Source organism: Equus caballus, chromosome 8 (genome assembly GCF_041296265.1).
Source record: "Equus caballus isolate H_3958 breed thoroughbred chromosome 8, TB-T2T, whole genome shotgun sequence".
Classification (NCBI taxonomy): domain Eukaryota; kingdom Metazoa; phylum Chordata; class Mammalia; order Perissodactyla; family Equidae; genus Equus; species Equus caballus.
In genome coordinates, this window is record NC_091691.1 from 43,839,711 (window position 1) to 43,859,008 (window position 19,298).

Below are 19,298 nucleotides of genomic sequence, written 5' to 3' on the forward strand. Positions count from 1 at the left end.
GATTTAAACACTTCTTTTTAAAGTGTTATCCTACATAGTTAATAACCAATAAAGTTACAAAATGGGAGGGAAGGAGACCCACGCCCGGTAAGGGGCTCCTCCAATGAATCAGGTGCTGTGTGAAGTGTCTCACACCAGCTCTGCAGGGTTTCTGCTAGTGTGTCCATTATACATGGGATCTCAGGCAGAAAGGCCTGAAGGTAGTGAGTGGTGAGGCTTAGAAGTCTGTGTCTGCTGGCTTCAAATCACAGTTCAAATCACATTTCTTAGATGCTAACACAAGAAACCTAAGAGTATCGGGAGACCCTAAAGGAAGGGCATTAGTCACAGGAAGTTTCACTAAAGCACTCACTTCCTGGCCCATCCTTTTCTATTCTGAGTCTCAGCTTTGTGTTAGGTGCTCTGGCCACTGCTGGGGAGCCCCATTCAATAAGATCCCATTCCTGTCACCAAAGAGCACCATGCTCTGAAGGGCATGTTACTCAAATATGGTGGAAACTGGCTCTGACCTGTTCACCTTGGCTGTTCACCATAGAACTGCTTTCCCTGGGAGGCGGCTGGGAGCATCACTGATGGGCCCCGCCTCTTTCAGAGCAGCAAAGCAACAGGAGCTGGCTCTGAAGGGCACAGGGGCTCCTCGCCGACTCCACAGGAGGGGATCTCGCTCCCCAGGAGTGGAGCTGCTTGTCTGCTCCTGCGTTTTATTTTATAGGAAGGGCACAAAGGAGAAACCTGCCAATTAATGACCAAGGAGTTTCATTTAGTGCCAGAAAAGTCAGAGAAATATCAGGAAAAAGACTGAATAGTCCATTTATGGAGGCCTGCTCTAGTAGTGGAAAGCAATAAATCTGTAAGAAAAGTTGTAGCTAAACTGAAGCTACTCAAGGAAGAAACAAACCTATCTAGGAAAGGAAACAACTGGCTGAAGTCTAACCAAAACCTCATCTTCTCGCTGCAAGTCCAGGTAAAATGGTTCTGTTTTCTGGGATAAAGTTCTAAGTTTCTAAGGAAGAAATGGCCATAACTTTCAATGAAATATCCTTGTAACGTGATCCAACAAAAAGTACACACTGAATGGGCCACTCTTGGGCATTCCCTTTTTAGGTACACATAAACATATTTTAATGTACAACATATATCATGAAATATAGCTCGAAGTAACTTTAAAGAAAGACAAAAGTCATCTTTATGAAAAAAATCTTCTTCCATCAATAAACGCCTTATAAGTAAATTATCAATTTGTTCTAAGATAACTTTTTATTTATGTTTGCTGTCATAGAAATAAAATTAATATGCAGCTCACTCTTTCACCTCATGCGTATTAGTGTCAGACGGGATTAAAAGGTTAGGAAGAGTGAAATACTGGCCCAGTGGTCACATCAGAGTTCTAAACTGAAGGAACCCTGGGAACAGAGTCAGAGCCGCTTCCTTTTCTTTCAGGGCAGCAGTGATCAGGAAGGCACCTGGCTATAGCAAGTTCTCGTCAACATTAACTTCAGGGGTGACTTCTTCCACAACTTGAAGTCAAACCAGTCCTTTCAATAACTGGTGGGAAAAATCTAGCTCAATAAAAGTAAACTATGTATAGTTTGTAAACAAGCACCCCATATATCCGATTTTGACAATGAAAGGCCCCTTTCTCATAAAAGGTATGATGGGAAAGTGCTGGCACTGAATCCATTAAGTCACTTTAAAAGTTACGCTACACAAACGGTTTAGCTCTGCTATCTGAAGCAGGCTCACAGCTGTCACAGTGGCCAGATCTTCCTGACAGCTACATTTGGGGGCTGGAGACCAGATCCTCCAGAGCAGCCAGGAAATGTGACAGACATACCTTTCTCTTGCCCAGTGAACTTTCACTGGATGTTCACATTATTATCCAACTCCTTCCCATCAGTGATGATGCATTTACACTAGTTAAATTGGGGATGTGAGGACAGCCTGCACGTGGCTGATAGAGAAAGGCTCCTTCATGTGTTTGCCAGCATCAAGGTCTGGGATGACGGTAGGGGAAGAGATAAACAGCATTCTGAACTTCTGTCATTAGCACCAATAATGTGTTTCCCGTCAAGGTAAGTGACACGGATTGGATTTACCTTCTTAATTGGAACAACCAAAAATAAGTAAAACAATGATTTGTTTTATATACTGTATACACGGTACACCGGGAATGAAGGAAAGTAACCTCTGAGGAATAAGAGGAAACACAATAATCCCTAAAATTGCCTAAGCTCACTGCACTGAGAGAGTTTCCAGCATTGAAATTTTCTCCCCTGGTGCTGGGAGGGGAACCCAGGCAGAGTCTGGCCAGTTCCCTAAGTTGAAGAGACGTAGCTGGTACCTGAGGAATGTTCAAGGAGGACACAGGAGCTAAATTCCAGAGGACAGAGTCACTTGAGAGGAGGGAACTGTACGTAGAGAGAACTCCAGAGGCCAAAAGAGGGTCATCCCTGAACATTCTGCAGAGTACAGTTGGGTGCATGCATGTGAGGAAACTCCTCTAGACTGGCAAAAGAACCACCCAAAGGATTAGCGGATTAGCAGTAACAGAACCTGGTGCTCACACAGAATAAAAACCTGTAGGATCACGGAGCATTGAGTAGAGTACACAGAAGAACCTTGCCTCCATAGTGAGGAACCATTCATCCTACACTGACCACTGCTTTTGTCCCTTCCAACAAATATTAACAATAAGACCTGAAAGGCTCAAAGTATTTCCATGCAATTTAAATGCTTCTCAGAACACCCCTCATGAACAATTTTAGGAATAAAAATATTCAGCACACAGAAAGGTAAAAATAACAATGTCTGGCATCCAAACAAAAACTACTATGCATAGGAGACCGTAAGCAATTATGACCTAATAAAGGAGAGAAAAATTAATATCGAAACTTACCCAGATTTGACCGAGGTGTTAAATCAGCAACCAAAGTCAGATAGATATATTCCATATATACAAAAAGCTAAGTAGAGACATAGAAGATATAAAGACAAAAGACCCAAACTAAACTTCTATTGATAAAAACTATAATGCGTGAGAAGAAAAATACAGTGGATAAGATTAAGAATAGATTAGATATCGCAGGAAAAATATTAGCAAAGTTGAAGACACAGGAGCAGAAAGTATATAAAATGCAACACAAACAGAAAAGAGAATAACAAAAAAGTGAACAAGTGAGCTGAGGGGCAATTTCAATTGGTCTAACAGATGTGTTAAGGGATTTCTCAAAAGTGGATGCATATTTGAATAAATAATGGCTAAAAAATTTCCAGATTTGATGAAAATTTCAAGAAACTCAATGAACTCCAAGAACAAGAAAAATAAAGAAAAACTGCACCACAGTCAAAACCAGTGATAGGGAGAAAATCTTAAAAGCAGCCAGAAGAAAAAGACATGTTACATACAGAGGAACCATAACAGGAGCTGCAGAATTCTTGTCGGATGCAACACAAGTGAGAAGACAGTGAGGCAACAGCTTTAAAGCAGTGAAGGCAAAACCATCACTCTAGAATTCTATACCCAGCAAAAGTATCTAACACCAGTGGACTTGCACTGTAAAAAATGTGAAAGAAATTCTTTCATAAAGAAGGAAAATAATAAGACATGGAAATGTGGATATATACATAAAGGAATAAAAAGCATGAGACATGACACTACGTGAGTAAATATGTGTTTTTATTAATTAAAAATCTTTAAAATATAATTGACCCACTTAAACAGTGTAGTACAGGATTTATAATGTATATGAAAATAAAATGTATGACAAAAAGAGCACTAGGGTTGGGAAGGGAGGAATTGTAGTTTATCATTCAACAGTTCTTATACTACACGAAATGGTATAATACCACTTAAATTTGAATTAATGATGCCCTAAAGCAACCACCAATTTCCCAAAACAAAGAGTTGGCTAATAAGTTAACAAAAGAAATAAAATGGAATCATAAGAAATTTTAATTTATACAGCAAAAGAAGAAGAGAGAAAGAAATAATAAATGAGAAAGAAAAATACTGGAGAGGTGATAGATAACTTGAAAATACTAATAGTCATATTAAATGTAATGAGTCTAAATACCTCCAACTAAAAGGCAGATTCTGGATGTCAGGGACAACGATGGAGCAGAAAGCACCAGAAGTCCGTCTCTTGATCTAGACAACAATTGTACTAGCAGAAACTGTCTGAAGTAACTATGTTGGAACTCTGGAGTGTACTTGAAGGCTTGAAGCTTCCACAGGAAAACTTGGATGGAAATGACATTAATACTGGTCAAATTCAACGTTTAGTGTGTTAGTAGCTACCCATCCACCACACTCCAGGCCCATGGCAGGCAGCAGTGGAAATGGCAACCTGCATTCCTGGTGTGGCTTACATGAGCCAGGGTGGGCAATAAGGACTTTGTCCTCCAAATATCAGGGTTCATATTTGAATAGCAGGTTGTCACTTAAGGTCATTGACGTGCAGGTACAGAGGCTGGCCACTGTTGTTTCAACCTCCACCAACGGAAACAGCTTCAGGTGATTTAAAGGAGCTACTTCGTGTATTTTTTTTTTTGTTTTTGGACATTCAAGAACAACCATGTATGTGGAAAAATTTAGAAAGCTACCATACATGCTCAGGGATAGAGGCAGACTCAGAAAAGACCAGGTAAGATCTTAAGCTTTCACCTTCAGCTGATCCCCAGCCAAGATTCTCTACAACAGTCAAAAAAAAAAAAAAAAAAAAATACTCAGCAAACTTTGGATCTGATTTCCAGAGTTAACTCATTATAAGATTCAAATGTCCAGTTTTCAATAAAATATCACAAGTCATACAAAGAAACAGGAAAGTAGGGCCTATTCAAAGGAACAAAGTAAACTGACAGAAACCACACCTGAAGACGCACAGACACTGTACTTACTAGGCAAAGACTTTTAAAAAAAATATCTTAGGGGCTGGCCCAGTGGTGTAGTGGTTAAGTTTGGGCACTCTGCTTTGGCGGCCCGGGGTTCTGAGGTTCACATCCCAGGTGTGGACCCACACACTGCTCATCAAGCCACACTGTGGCAGCATCCCACATACAAAATAGAGGAAGACTGGCACAGATGTTAGCTCAGTGACAATCTTCCTCACCAAAAAACAAACAAAAACAACTATCTTACAGTTTATCAAAGAACTAAACAAATACATGGATAAAAGCAAAAAAATTATGTATGAACAAAATGAGAATATCAATAAAGAGATGGAAACCATAAAAAAAAATTCTGGAGCTGAAAAGTTTAATAACTGAAATGAAAAATACACTAGAGGGGGGTTGGCTTGGTGGTGCAGTGGTTGAGTTCGCACATTTCACTTCGGCAGCCTGCAGTTTGCCAGTTCGGATCCCGGGTGCAGACATGGCACCACTTGGCAAGCCATGTTGTGGCAGGCGTCCCACATATAAAGTAGAGGAAGATGGGCATGGGTGTTAGCTCAGGGCCAGTCTTCCTCAGCAAAAAGAGGATTGGCAGCAGATGTTAGCTCAGGGCCAGTCTTCCTCAGCAAAACGAAGAGGATTGGCAGCAGTTAGCTCAGGGCTAATCTTCCTCAAAAGAAAAAAAAAATAGGACAAGTGAAATTATCAAGTCTGAGGAACAAAAAGAAAAAAGAATGAAGTAAAGTGAACAGAGCCTAAGGGACCTGTGGGACACCATCAAGTGGACCAAGAAGTACATTGCAGGAGTCCCAGAAGGAAAAGAAAGAGAGAAAGGGGCAGAGAGAATAATTCAAGAAATAATGGATGAAAATTTCCTAAATGTGATGAATGACGTGAATCTTCAAGAAGCTTATAAACTCAAAAAGACACACACTGAGACAAATTATAATCAAACTGTCCAAAGCCAAAGAGAGAATCTTGAAAACAGCAAGAGAGAAGCAACTCGTCAGATACATGCAACTCTCAGCAAGATTATCAGCTAATTTTTCACCAGAAATCTTGGAGTCCAGAAGGCAGTGGATTGATATATTCAAAAGAAAAACAACTGTCAGCCAAGAATTCTATATCTGACAAAACTGTCTTTCAAAGATGAGGGAGAAATGAAGACTCCCAGACTAACAAAAGCTGAATATGTTCATTACCACTGGACCCGCCCTGAGATAGTGCTAAAGGGGGCCTGCAGGGTGAAAGGGCTCCAGTACCTGGGAGCCATATGAGGAAAGAAAGCTCTCCAGTAAAGGTAAATACACGGCAATTATAAAATCCAGTAGTATTGTAATTTTGGTTTGGAACTCCACTTTTTAAATGTTCTACATGATTTAAAAGACAAATTCATTAAAAAAATTATCCTTTCAAGTCCACATGGAACATTTTCCAAAATAGACCATATTCTGGACCACAAAACAAATTATTTTCTCTGATAACAATGGAATGAAATTAAAATAAAAAGAAAATATCTCCAGAAAAACTAAATACATATATAAATAGCTAATAGATCAAGGAGGAAATTCCAATGGAAACTAAAAAGTATTTTGAACTGAGTGAAAAATAAAACATACTATATCAAAATCTGTAGGATGCCACTAATGGAGTATTTAGGTGGAAATTTATGTTTAAATTTAATTAAAGTGTTTCTGAACATTCATATTAGAAAAGAAGAAAGATCTCAAATCAATGACTTCAATTTCCACCTTTGGAATAGCAACAGGGAAGAGAAATAAAAAGAAGAGTAAATTAAACCTGAAGTTTAGTTTAATTAAGTCAATTAAACACAAAAGAAGTAGAAGAAATTAAAAATATCTGAGTTGAAATCAATGAATAGTAAATAGAAAAGCAATAGAAAAAACAAGGGCTAGTTCTTTAAGAAGGTGATAACTTGATAACCTTTAGCTGGATTGAACAGGAAAAAAAGAAAGAAGCCACAAATTACTAATCTCTGGAATAAATTAAATATCATTACATATTCTACAGATATTCAAAGATCGATACAGATAAATTAAGTAAATATTGTTAACAACTTTATGCCAATAAATTTGACATCTTACATGCAAATTCCTTGAAAGACACAAACTACCAAAACTCATTCAAGAAAAAAGAACTTGAGTAGTCTTATATCTATAAAAGAAATTGAATTTGTGGTTAAAAAACCTTCCCATAAAAAAGAAAAAAAAAACTTCAAGTACATATGGTTTGACTGGCGAATTCTACCAAATGCTTAAAGAAGAAATAACACAAATTCTAAACCGGTCCTTTCAGATCCTTGAAAAACTGGAAATACTTCCAAAGTCATTCTACGAGCTATCATTACCCAATACCAAAACCAAAGACAACCCAATAAAACAAAACTACTGGCCATTATCTATTAAGACCATGGATGTGAAAATTATAAACAAAATTTTATCAATTCAAATTCACCAATATATAAAAGGACAATACCACGTGACCAAGTGAGGTTTATCCCAGGAACACCAGGGTGGTTTAATATTCAAAAATCAATTCACCATATTAACAGACTAGAAAAAAATAAAAAATGATGCAGAAAAAACATTTGTGAATTTGGGTCTGGCAAGTATTTCTTAACTACCACACCAAAAGCATAACTCATAAAAGAACAACAATTAAGTAGACTTCATCAAAATTAAAAACTCTGCTCTTGCAAAGACAATCTATTAAGAGATGGTAATTCACAGACTGGGGAAATATTTGCAAAAACATATCTGATAAATGACTTGTATACTGATTTTCTAAACAACTCAGAAATCGATACCAAGAAAACAAAAAGTTCTGATTTTTTAAAAAATGGGTAAAACGTTTTAACAGATGCTTCATCAGAAAGATATATGAATGTAAAATCATCTCATGAAAAGGTTCTCAGCCTCAACTGTCATCCGGGCAATGCAGACTAAATTAAAACCACAGTGAATTGCCAGTATACACCTATTAGAATGCCCAAGACTAAAAAAGATGGGTCACGCTAAGTGTTAGTGAGGATGCGGAAAAACTGAGTCTCACACCACAGCACGGCTACATCTCAAAACAACTAGGGTTGTGAAGGAAGCCAGATCTGCCCCCTGCCCCCACACCCCAGGCTGATAATAACAATAATAATAAAGAGTACACACTGTGTGACCCCATTTATTCAAAATCTTAGAAAATGTAAACTAATCTAGTTATAGAAAGCACATCGGTGATTAACTGGGGGTGGGATGGGAAGAGGATGAAAGGCAGGAGAGAGAGATGACAAGGGTACGAGGAAATTTGGGTTTGGTGGGTATGTTCACCATCTTGGTGGTGGCGATGGTTTCATGCCTGTTTATGTCAAAACTTATCATTTTTACATTTTAAATATATGCAGTTTATTTATACCTCAAGGAAGCAGTTAAGAAGAACAGTTACACTATGTACACCAATAATGAGTAACTAGCAACTTTGAGAGAAAACCTTTGTCAAATTTTCTCAGCAAAAAGCTTCTTTAGAGAAATTCTGAAGAGAAAATCAAAGCATCTTGGTTCTCTTTTTCAGAGCTAATCTCTTATCCTGGAGTCAGAGTTGCTCAGAACTAAAACGGAGATACAATAGCAGAGGTCAGTGCATAAGCCATATTCTGCACTTCAGTAAGCCAAGCTGTTAGGAGGCAATACCGTTCAGTATATTTATTCTCAAAATACTTCATCAGTCAGCCAAGTTGGCTTATCTACAATCAAACTAAAAAATTAATGAGATGTTGTTGCAATCAATTAAAGTCCAGATGAGATCATGCATGAGAATCTTAACTCTAATAAACAAGATGGTCACACTTTCCAATAAAAAGTTTGATAGCTAAATAACTGTTTTGTTCCAAAATTCCCTTTCTGAAAAGATCGCTTTAGATTTAATTTTTCATAAGCTGTTATCCTAACTTGAAGGAACAATCCGTCTTTCTACCACAAGAAATTCTACCACCATTAATTTGCTATTAATTTTTAAAGTTGAAAGAACCTAAATGTACCATCCAGGCGTAGTTTGCGATATGTTCATTAATACCAGTCATTTGGAGCAAATTTAGGAAAAATGAAACTGTGAACTATGCCTAATCTTTATTCTTCTTCATATTTTGAAAGATTAAACGAACGCGGAGTCATTTTTTCACTAGAGAGCGTTCACTGGAGGCTGCGGCATGCTCGGCAGGGCTCCAGATACTGAGGGAACACAAAGATAAATTAGATGTGCTTCCTGCCTTTATGGTGCTAGTCAGTCCTCTCACACTGCTCCTTGCCGGGGCCAAATGCTGTGGATCCAGAAGGCCCAGCTCAGTGCACCCAAGTAGGTCCACACCAGAGGGCTGCCTCACCATGTTGCTATGGCTACAGACGTCCCTCATAGCGCTCCAATTACAAAGTCCCTGGACCTCTGAGGGAGAAAAAAGGGTCAAGGCTGGGGCACCAAAAAGTCATTTTGGAACCTGGTAGTATGATGGGATTATTCGTAAACATTCTAGGAAGGTGGTGGAAAAATGACTGCAGGCTCTGCTTTTATGAAGGTGCTCATGCTCAGTATGGCTAATAGTAATAATAATAAAACTAATCATATGGCTAGTAGTAATCATAATAAGACTAATAATATTTATATCTTAATGATTAAAGTTCTAATCAAAGGCTTGAATACCTAATTAAGTATTAGGACAACTTATTTAACAAATTTATTTAATAAACACCTCTTCACAGTTCTTACCATGTGCTAGGAACTGCGTTTTTACAAATATTAACTCATTTAATATTCATGGGAAAACCTATAGGGAAGATATTATTATAATTATAATTATCCCCATTTTATATATATAGACACACATAGATACGTAAAATTTCAAATTAGGTTTGCTTAAGGAATATGTTTTGTTTTATAGGAAGAATTAAATAGCAGTAAATCCTCCCAGAGCTGGGACAAATTTTTTAACCAGTAATACGATGATGGCGGTGAGACTTTTAAGGGAAGGCAAAAGAGGAGTTATTTTATTGGAATGGATTTTACTAAACTACAGGATGCCGTATCAATTGTAAATCAGCAGATACAGAAAAACATCATTACTAACCTCCACATAGAACAGTTTATTTAATAAAAATTAAATCACACTGTGTATGGTTTCTACACAAAAAAACTGCAGAAGGAAAGTAGAACTAACTGCTTAATCGCCTTCCGATTACCAGGCCCGGCAGAGGCGGTGCGCATCATTTCCACAGTCACCGCGGCACTCTGGCACAGGCGAAGTGGGCTCATCTTGAAGGCAAGGCCAAAGAAATCCAAAAACACTACCCAAGGTCTCTCAACAAGAAGAGGTAAACCGGGTCCCCAAGAAACACTGAATGTGAACTGACATCTCTAATTTCTTCAAAAGTGAAAGCTACGTACTGCTTTAAACGTGTTTATTTTAACCACCAGGGAGAAAGCTATTCTTGAGTTTTCTGTATAAATAAATTGAAAACCATCATTTTTCTCAAGCAAAAACTAAATATTTGTGCACACCACACTTAAGAAACCAAGTACACTATAGCCTGCTTAGTTTCCTGCTGAACTTAACATTCAATAACTGGAGGACACGTAGCACAGAGCATGACAGTGGGACTGCAGTGGGTGCATTAAAATTGATGCTGATCTTTCTGGGAAATAATGTTCTCATACATCTTATAGCCAAGGACACAGCTGGGACTGGGAGTTCAGGAAAACCTAAATAAGTTTACATTATTTTGATACACAAGGAGACAAAAATTCAAGGGTTTTAGGAGACAGAGAGAGAAAACTAGCTCGGCCAGGGATTTCCTGAAACTCTGCTGTGTGAGCAGCAGTTTTAGACCCTGAGAGAGCCGAGGGCCCCAAACCAGAGCCTAGACAGACACACACACACAGAGATTATTATGGTCCAATGCAACAAGTGCTAGGAAGTGAGTTTGCATAGGATAATTGCCCAGAAGATAATTCTTGTTCCTCATAGAAGGAAACATGGAAGGTTCCAGAAGGAGCTGCTCTTGCTAGGTTTTGAGAGAAGAGTAGGAATAAGTGAGATGAGGAAGCCAAGAAAGGATATTTCTAGGGAAGGAGACAGCATAAGTGTGGAGGAGTTTAATGAGCTCGGGGAACTACACATGCAATGCCAGATGAGGCTACAATTGTTAGACATGGGGAAGTTGGTCTGAATCAGAAAAGTATTTTATGTGTGTTAATATGATGACTGCAACAGTAAGAACAGTTCCTTTTCAATAAGAGCCCCACGTGGCCAGGCACCTGACATGCACTCTCATATTTAATACCACACTCTGCTCTGAGACAGGCACTGTTTTCACCACTATTTTGCAGATAAGGAAACACAAGTACAGCATCAGGTAAGGTTGCATCCAGGCGCTCTGTCTAGAAAGTAGCAGGGTCAAGACTCAGTCCTGAGCTGTCAGACTGCAGAGAAGGAGCTTGCAAGCATTAGTATAATCCCCTCAGTATCACACTCTAAGAGAGCGGCCCCCACTTCATCCTTGATAGCTGGGAAAGCAGCCGGCAGCAAGGTCCTGACCTCTTGCAACATGTATGCAGGGGAGCTGCTCTTGTAAATATGAACCCTCTAAGAATGAATCTGCACTGTCAGGTCAACCAAGAGCATTCTAGGTCCCCGCAGAGCATATGGCAGATTCTCCATCAAAACTGAAAGGGAGACCCCCTCAGGGGAGATGCCTTCAATAGGCAAAAAATGAGCTATCTGGTCCACAACATTTAATCAAGGCTGGAATTCTGGAAGGTGTGTTGGGAAGTTTTAGGTCTCTGGGTTAGATAGGCATCCTGTGCAAAGGCATGGCGGCCTGGTCGGAAGCAGCAGCTGCTTTTGCACACAATGCTAGGTGCCACAGCAGGGTAGCACACACCACTTCCCAGGGATCCTGGTCCATAACACATCCACTTACGGCCCCAAGTGGCCACAAGTTGCAGCAAATTGCCCAAATGGACTCAGGGTTCAAGTATTTCAGTTCTATTGATTTTTCATTTATCTGTGGAACATCAATTAATTTATCTCTTGGCTCCTGTTTCCCACCTTTCAGATGAGCACCAATGATGTCTGTCTGAGATCTACAAGTCACTTAATCATTAAGAATCTTTTCAAAATGAAACGAAAGTTTTGGTCATTGTTAGATCATCTACCAAATCTACAAATTAGACAACTCGATGGATTAACAACAGCCAGTGACATCTTTTAGGAAAAAGGTAAAGGGAGCTTTAACTTGGTTGGGTTAATTTACATTCCTTCACATTAAAATGACCTGCTCTCCATCTATTTTTCCCCACACACTGGACTGCTTTCAGGGAAGTTCTTGCCAACTGGTCTCCATTAAAAACAATTTAGTCTTTCTGCACTGTTTCTGTTACTAAACCTCAGATCACCGTGTGACAAGACAGGCAGAGATAGCAATCCTGGGCGACGCTGCAGAAGGGCATGCGTATAAATAACCTGGATTATATAATCGCGTGCATAGCAAACCGCGCAGCCCTAACGGAAGAGTCGGCGGCACTGTTTCATTTTCTAAAGGACCCACTGGCTTCTCCGAACTAGAAGAAAAAGACAGGCTGCCTTGAGACCTTTATCACCCCTTACATTTTACTGACATTGCTATCACTAGTATAAAAAGAGCATAAATACAATAAATGATATTGTTTGTTTTTTTTAACATTTTTCTCATTTGTCATAAAATAGTTCACTCGTGATGCTGGAGTTCTAGGCTTTGCTTTTTCTTTTTTACATTGTTTTAACACTGAAATAAATATCAGCTTTTCCTTCACTAAATATAATGTATTTCCTTATGATCATGATTTATTGAAATAGGACATAGAAAGGGTAACAGAGGACAAGTCGTTGTCTATTATTTAATAGAGAATACCACTTTCATAGAGAATGGCCCGAGACTCTCTCTCACTCCTTCCTACTCTTTCATCTTCAAACTTTACAATTTAAGGTGAAAAAAGCAGCAAAACAACAAGTCGAATTTGAGCAAACAAATCCAATCCCTGCAGTAACTCCTCGAATGTTCTAGAGAAAGTTCAGGAGTTGGAATGGAAGCCAGTTGAAGATTAGAAAAGCCAACTTAAAGAATTATTCAGTCACATAGTCATCGCAATGCTTAATGTACACAAATGCTCACTGAGAGGGTTGAGAGACAAATGCGTGGCTCCTAGTGTCCACATCGTGCTTAAGAAAACAAGAGGCACTTCCGACTCCTGCCATGCCCGCCACCCCGCCCATGTCAGAACTTCTACAAAGAACCCACTTTTTGTTGAGATTGCTTTCAGATGAGTTCACCTCAGAATTACTTTGGGTATCCTCTTCACAAGGAAACACAGTCAGCGGTGTGCTGCCAAACTATTAAAATTTCTTTTAGTTCACGCCACCAATAAGGAGAATTTTATAGCATTCCCATACATTGGGGAGCCTTCAAGGCGTCTCACCTTCATGATAATGAAGAACAAATCAGGTCACTGCCTTTGTCCCCATCCTCTGCCCAACGCACCTGCTGTACTTTCAACACAGAAGACGCACGGGACACAAGCCGTCCAAGACTCGAAGCTTCAGGAACGCCGCCAGCCTTACAAGGAGGAAACGGCCAAGGTGCGCGCATGTGTAACTGGAGGCGCCTGAACGCTGACCCACCGCCTCTAATTCTTGCTTCATGTCTTTCAAAATTTAAGGTGTTTGCCTGTCTACAGAAATTCCCTATGAAAATACAAAACCTTCGGAAGAGACTACACTTTGGATTAGCTAAGGCAAATTTTGTGTAGCTCACGGTCATCCTCAGGGAGACCTCCAGAATGACAGCTGTAACGGGGCTCATTCTAGTGAACAAACTACGGCGAATGATGTATTACCTGTCTTGCATTTAGTTATGTGGATTCCTTTTGAAGCTTTATCTTGCGGGATCAACTTCAGAAGAGTGATCGCTAATTTTTTTTTGATCATAATATACCACAGCATTTCATATTTGGGAAGAATAATCCTACTTTCAGGCACAGTGTCTTAATCTTCCCCTAAGTATACTTGTAACTATCAAATAATGAGCCCTGAATTTTGTTTTGTTTTGTATGCTCATGTGACACTTACGCTGAGGTGGCATCCCACATGCCACAACTAGAAGGACCCACAACTAAAATTATACAACTATGTACCGGGGGGCTTTGGAGAGAAAAAGGAAAAATAAAATCTTTTTTAAAAAGACAAAAGTACATTTGTGCATAGGAAAAATACTGGAAGAATATAGACCAAAAAATAAATAGTATTTATTTCTGGGAGTTAGGATTACATTTTTAAAAAGTGTTTTTCCTTATTCTTTATTATATTTTCCCAAATAATCACCAACAAACATGTTATACTAATGATAAACAAAACAATTTTTCTAAAAAGAAAGGTAATTTTCACCAGAGAGCCTACCTGAAAACTTACAACAAGACAAAAACGGTTTTGCGTCATTTTCGGAAGAAAGCCACATCCAAAGCTGGAGGTTCTGCGGTTATAAAATTAGTGGCAAATTTCCATGCAAGATGATTTTTTCTTTTTTTCTTTTTTTTTTGCTAGTTTCCAGTTTGTTTTCCTCCAACTCAGAATTTCGGGTTAATAACCGTGCACTGAAATTCCTTATGAAAAAGCGATTGTTTTAATAGCTTTAAAGATGTAAATTTCCAAGCTTTCCAGGACTAAGATGCAATGTCCTATCATCACCAAGTTACTGGGGAGGAATCTACAAGGCAGTTTATATGTCTATACTGCACTGTTTAGCTCAAAGTGTCTATACCCTGATAAGCAACTCAACTTTTAATGACTTACTCTATGAGATTATAGTAACGGACCTTTTAAACTGTTTAAAGGGATTATCTGCAAAACGTCTATAATAAATTATAATTAATTATAATTTTAAGTTTGGAACAATTTAAATGAAAACTACATATACATTATTATATGATTAGGATCGTTATTGTCTATACCAGAGGTTGGCAAGCTTGGTTCACCACCTGTTTGGGTACAGCTTGTGAGCTAATAGCATGGTTTTCACATTTTTAATTGGTTCAAAAAAATCAAAAGAAAAAATTTCATGAAATGTGAAAATAATATGAAATCTAAACGTTGGTGTCCACAAACAAAGTTTTACTGGAACACAGCCACATTCGTTCTTTTACATCTTGCCCATGGCTGCTTTCGCACGATGACAGCTTCTTGAAAGAATTGCGACAGAATAGGCCAGCATGTCTAAAATATTCACTCACTCATCTTTTACAGAAAAAGTGTTTGCAAGGTGGTTCTGAACATTCTTTGTATTTTCTATCATCAGTCTCTAGATGGCAGAAAATATCCTTAAACTGGGGAGGGGTGTCAACTACTACCCCAGAGGAGAAGCTATTTACATTTCCAATCAGACCGTCTCCTAAGTCAGTCCTTCCAACAGCACAGAACCTTTTCTCTACATGTGTTCGATAACCAAAAATCAAATGTCTAGAAAATACCAAAGGATTCATTTAGTCTGGAACTAGCATCTGTACTGAAATTTAGTATCTACTCACTCCTGCCTAAAATAAATCTTACATAAATCTGTACCATTAAAGGGGCTTCTCAGTTTCCCTTGCAACTTGACTGAGGTACAACTGACACATGAAGTTGTGATATATTTAAAGTGTACAATGTGATGATACAAGTATACATTGTGAAACGATTACATCAATCAAACTAATTAACACATCAATCGGCTCACACGATTACTTTTTTTTGTTTTGGTGAGAATGCTTAAGATTTACTCTTTCAGCAACTTTCAAGTATACAATACAGCATTCTTAGCTATAGTGACCCTGCTGTGCATTAGATCCCCAGAACTTGCTCATCTTACAACTGAATTTGTAGCCTTTTACCAGCCTCTGTCCATTTCCCCCATCTCCCAGCCCCCTGCAACCACCATTCTATTCTTTGGTTCTACAAGTTTGACTTTTTTGTTTAGATTCCACATACAAGTGGCATCATACAGCATTTGTCTCTCTCTGACTTACGTCACTTAGCATAATACCCTCCAGGTCCATATGTGTTGTCACAAATAGCAGAATTTTCTTTCTCATGGCTGAATAATACTCCACTGTGTATATATAACATATTTTCTTTATCCATTCACCCATCAGCAGACACTTCATTTGTTTCCATGTCTTGGCTTCTCAGTTTTAATGAGTCTATGTAACATTCCTCTCTTTGCAGACAGAATTACACTTGTTAAGCCTCCACGTCAAGCCAACTGGATTTAGAATTAGGTAGGTTGTATGTGTGTGTTGAGTACTAACTTATTTTAACTGAATATAAGTGGTTTTAGGACTCGATTCACTTTTTTAAAGCATTGTAAGACACAGTCATAAACTAGCTTTTATTATGGACAAATTTACACACGAATGAATAAAAGTGAGAAGGGTGGGTCAGCACACATAGCTTCTTCATATTTACTGTCACTTATGAACTGCATTGGCACCTCTTGAAAGAAGGAGGCAAACCTATATTGTCAGCATGACAATGTTATTCATGTTCTTATCAAACACAGATTCCTCATTTTTCAACAAGAAGACAAGAAGCACCAACACCACTTCCCAGAGACACATTAGAGAGGGGAATTCTGGCACAGTTTTCTCCTTGACCTCACATTCTCTCCTACCATTTCTGTCACCTTTCTTTTCTCTATAACTTTCAATTATGAACTTTTCCACAGAAAAAGAGAAGTTAAAATAGGACAAAGATAACTTAATGCCAATCACCTAGCTTAAATAATTTTATTTATCTTTACTGGCAAACAGTAGAAAGTTGCAGATATCATGACACTTCATCCCTAACTAATTTACCCTGTGTCTCCTAAAATAATGACATTTTCCTGTATATCCATAATACATTCATGCACCTAAGAATTAGCAATAATTCTATCATAGTAGCTAATAACCAATGAATGTTGAAACTTCCCCATTTAACCTCAAAATGTCTTCTCGAGATTTGCCGTTGAACAGAATGTAACCTAGAGTCACGCTTCACATGTGTTTGCAAGGTTTCCTCAGCTCTCCTTTAAAGTAGAACAGCCCTGCCCCCACCCCCACCCCAGGCACTTCCTTGTCATGATGCTGATTTTTCAAGAGACCAGACCCTTTGATATAGAATCTACATTCTGAATTTTTCTGATCCTCTGGAGTCACTGAAATTATTTTTTTTCCTTTATATTTCCTGTGAATTGGAGGTTGGGTGTAAAGACTTCACAGGATGATGCCCCAGACCTCGTATGGCATCACATCTTCAAGTGCACATTCTTGAGCTAGCCCATTTTTGGTAATGTTAGTTTGATCAATTAGTTAAGGTGTTGACCACCACAGTAAAGTTTGATTTTTTCCCTTTACAATTAGCAAATAATCAGTGAGGTTAAACTTTGTCATTGTTGCAAACATCCCTCATCCCAACAACCTTTTTAACTAACGGTCACAGTTTGTGACTAGAATCAAGCATTTCATTAAGAATTGATAAATAGTAATTTCCTAATTCTATTATTTCTTTCCCTTTCATTAGCTGTTGTGATCCTGTAGCAAGGAATTTCCCTCATTAATGGAGAATGGCCTAGAGTTCCTGCTAAAAAATCAAAGTAAATGCTGGAATCTTTGCCTTTAATTCCCATTTTCATAGTAAGGAGTTGGTGTAATGGTCATCTCCTATTGAAGCAAATTAGATATTTCTTTTCCTCTCTCTCTTTCACAACATGGACTCATATATTTTTACTTTTAAATTTTTACAATCAGTTATTATGTTTGGTACTCAATTTGTCCTCTGTCCTATGAGAGCTCCTTGTAGCTGGAGGCTTTAACCCATTGCTATTATTCTTTGATGTAAAATGTTCTTCCTGGATCTCTTTCCACAGCTGAGACCATGTGTCTGTTCCACTTGCTAAGACAGCAGCTTCTCCTCTTTCTGAGTCCGAGCAGCAGCCCCATCTGAAGAGACTGTCTACCTCCTTCTAGACTGTGTCATTCAATAAATTTAAAGCACTAGACTGCTTCCCCCCCTCCCCCACCAAATCTCTGCTTAACCCACAAGAGGATTAACCCCTGAACATTCAGACAAGGTCATGGAGGGGGCATTCCCCCTGAAATGTCCGAACCATTTCTCTTACCTTGCATAGTAGTCATTGGGTGGAACCGCTTCTTGAAAGAATTGGAACTGATATAAATAAAGTCCAATTAAGTGCCCTGCTGTGAAAATAGCCAGCAGAACACAGAGACAGCTGAACAGCAATGGGTCGAACGTCCGGCACCAGGACCACCAGGTGCACAGACCCAAAAATACAAAGAAGTACACAGACGAGGTCAGAGACGGCAGCATCATACCTAAAGAAGAAGAAACGCGATCATGAACACCTGCACAGGACTGGAAAATCATTTACCACTCAGCAAATGTAACTATTGGAGATTATGCAAATTTCCTTCATATGCTTTAGGTATTGATCAGGTTTTTAAAACATTAATTACATTTTATTTATAAAATTCAGAATACTATTTTTATTGTAAAAAATAGTCACACACAAAATGATATTTGTAAAGATGGACAAATAACCAGGTGAGGAAGAAAGTCTCCCTGTGGCGTTTGAGTCAAGTAAACATCTACTTTTCATACCAGTAGGACTTGGCACATTTACTGGCCTGTTTCCACCTTTCTATTTTGCCCCCACATTTTTCAGGGATAGCTGTACGTCCACTCCAACTTTCCCTGATACCATATTTTATAACAACTTATAAAAATCATTATAAAATGACATTATATGACATAAAATCATTAAAAATGATTCTTTTGGCTAAGCAGGATTTGTAAGAACATTCCATTGTGTGGCAGCTGAAGTCTCACTGAGACTTTGTCCTGCCAACAAACTCTGATCTGCACTATCACCAACAAGGGAAACGTACAATGACATGATTCCTTATAGGCATTTAGAAACATTTTTGCGTGGCATTTTGAAATGACTCCTTGTTAAAATATTGGGTTATATTCCTTGAGAAATTCTATTCTCTTTTGCACTTTTTTATTTTCCTATTAAAAAGCAGTTAAGTGGTTTCATCTCGTGACATTTCAAGTAAACAGCATGGAGTAAACCTCACAGTAGCTCAGGAGTGGAATGGAAGGAGGGGGAAAACCAAGATAACATTATTATGGAATAAGCAGTCTGTAGCCAAAATTTAAAGGAAGTGAGTGTCTGTGCTGGAAGATTACAATCTAACTTAGTAAGAAAAATAGTATATCCTGGAGAGTTAAATTAAGATCACTAACGACTCAGTGCAAACAGACGTGCTTTCAGAACACACAT

The 19,298-nt window shown here is 38.5% G+C and overlaps 1 protein-coding gene across 12 annotated transcripts in view; it reads right to left on the minus strand.

Moving 5' to 3' along the window:
• PIEZO2 (piezo type mechanosensitive ion channel component 2) overlaps positions 1-19,298 on the minus strand; it is a 418,970-nt gene that overhangs the window by 143,260 nt on the left and 256,412 nt on the right. For all 12 annotated transcript variants that reach the window (XR_011420922.1, XR_011420921.1, XM_070220589.1 and 9 more), the window contains exon 7: positions 18,114-18,327. Coding sequence is in view for 10 of the 12 variants with exons in the window: in XM_070220589.1 (XP_070076690.1) it covers positions 18,114-18,327 (214 nt within the window). In the remaining 2 variants the exon portion in view is untranslated. The remainder of the gene's footprint in view (positions 1-18,113; positions 18,328-19,298) is intronic.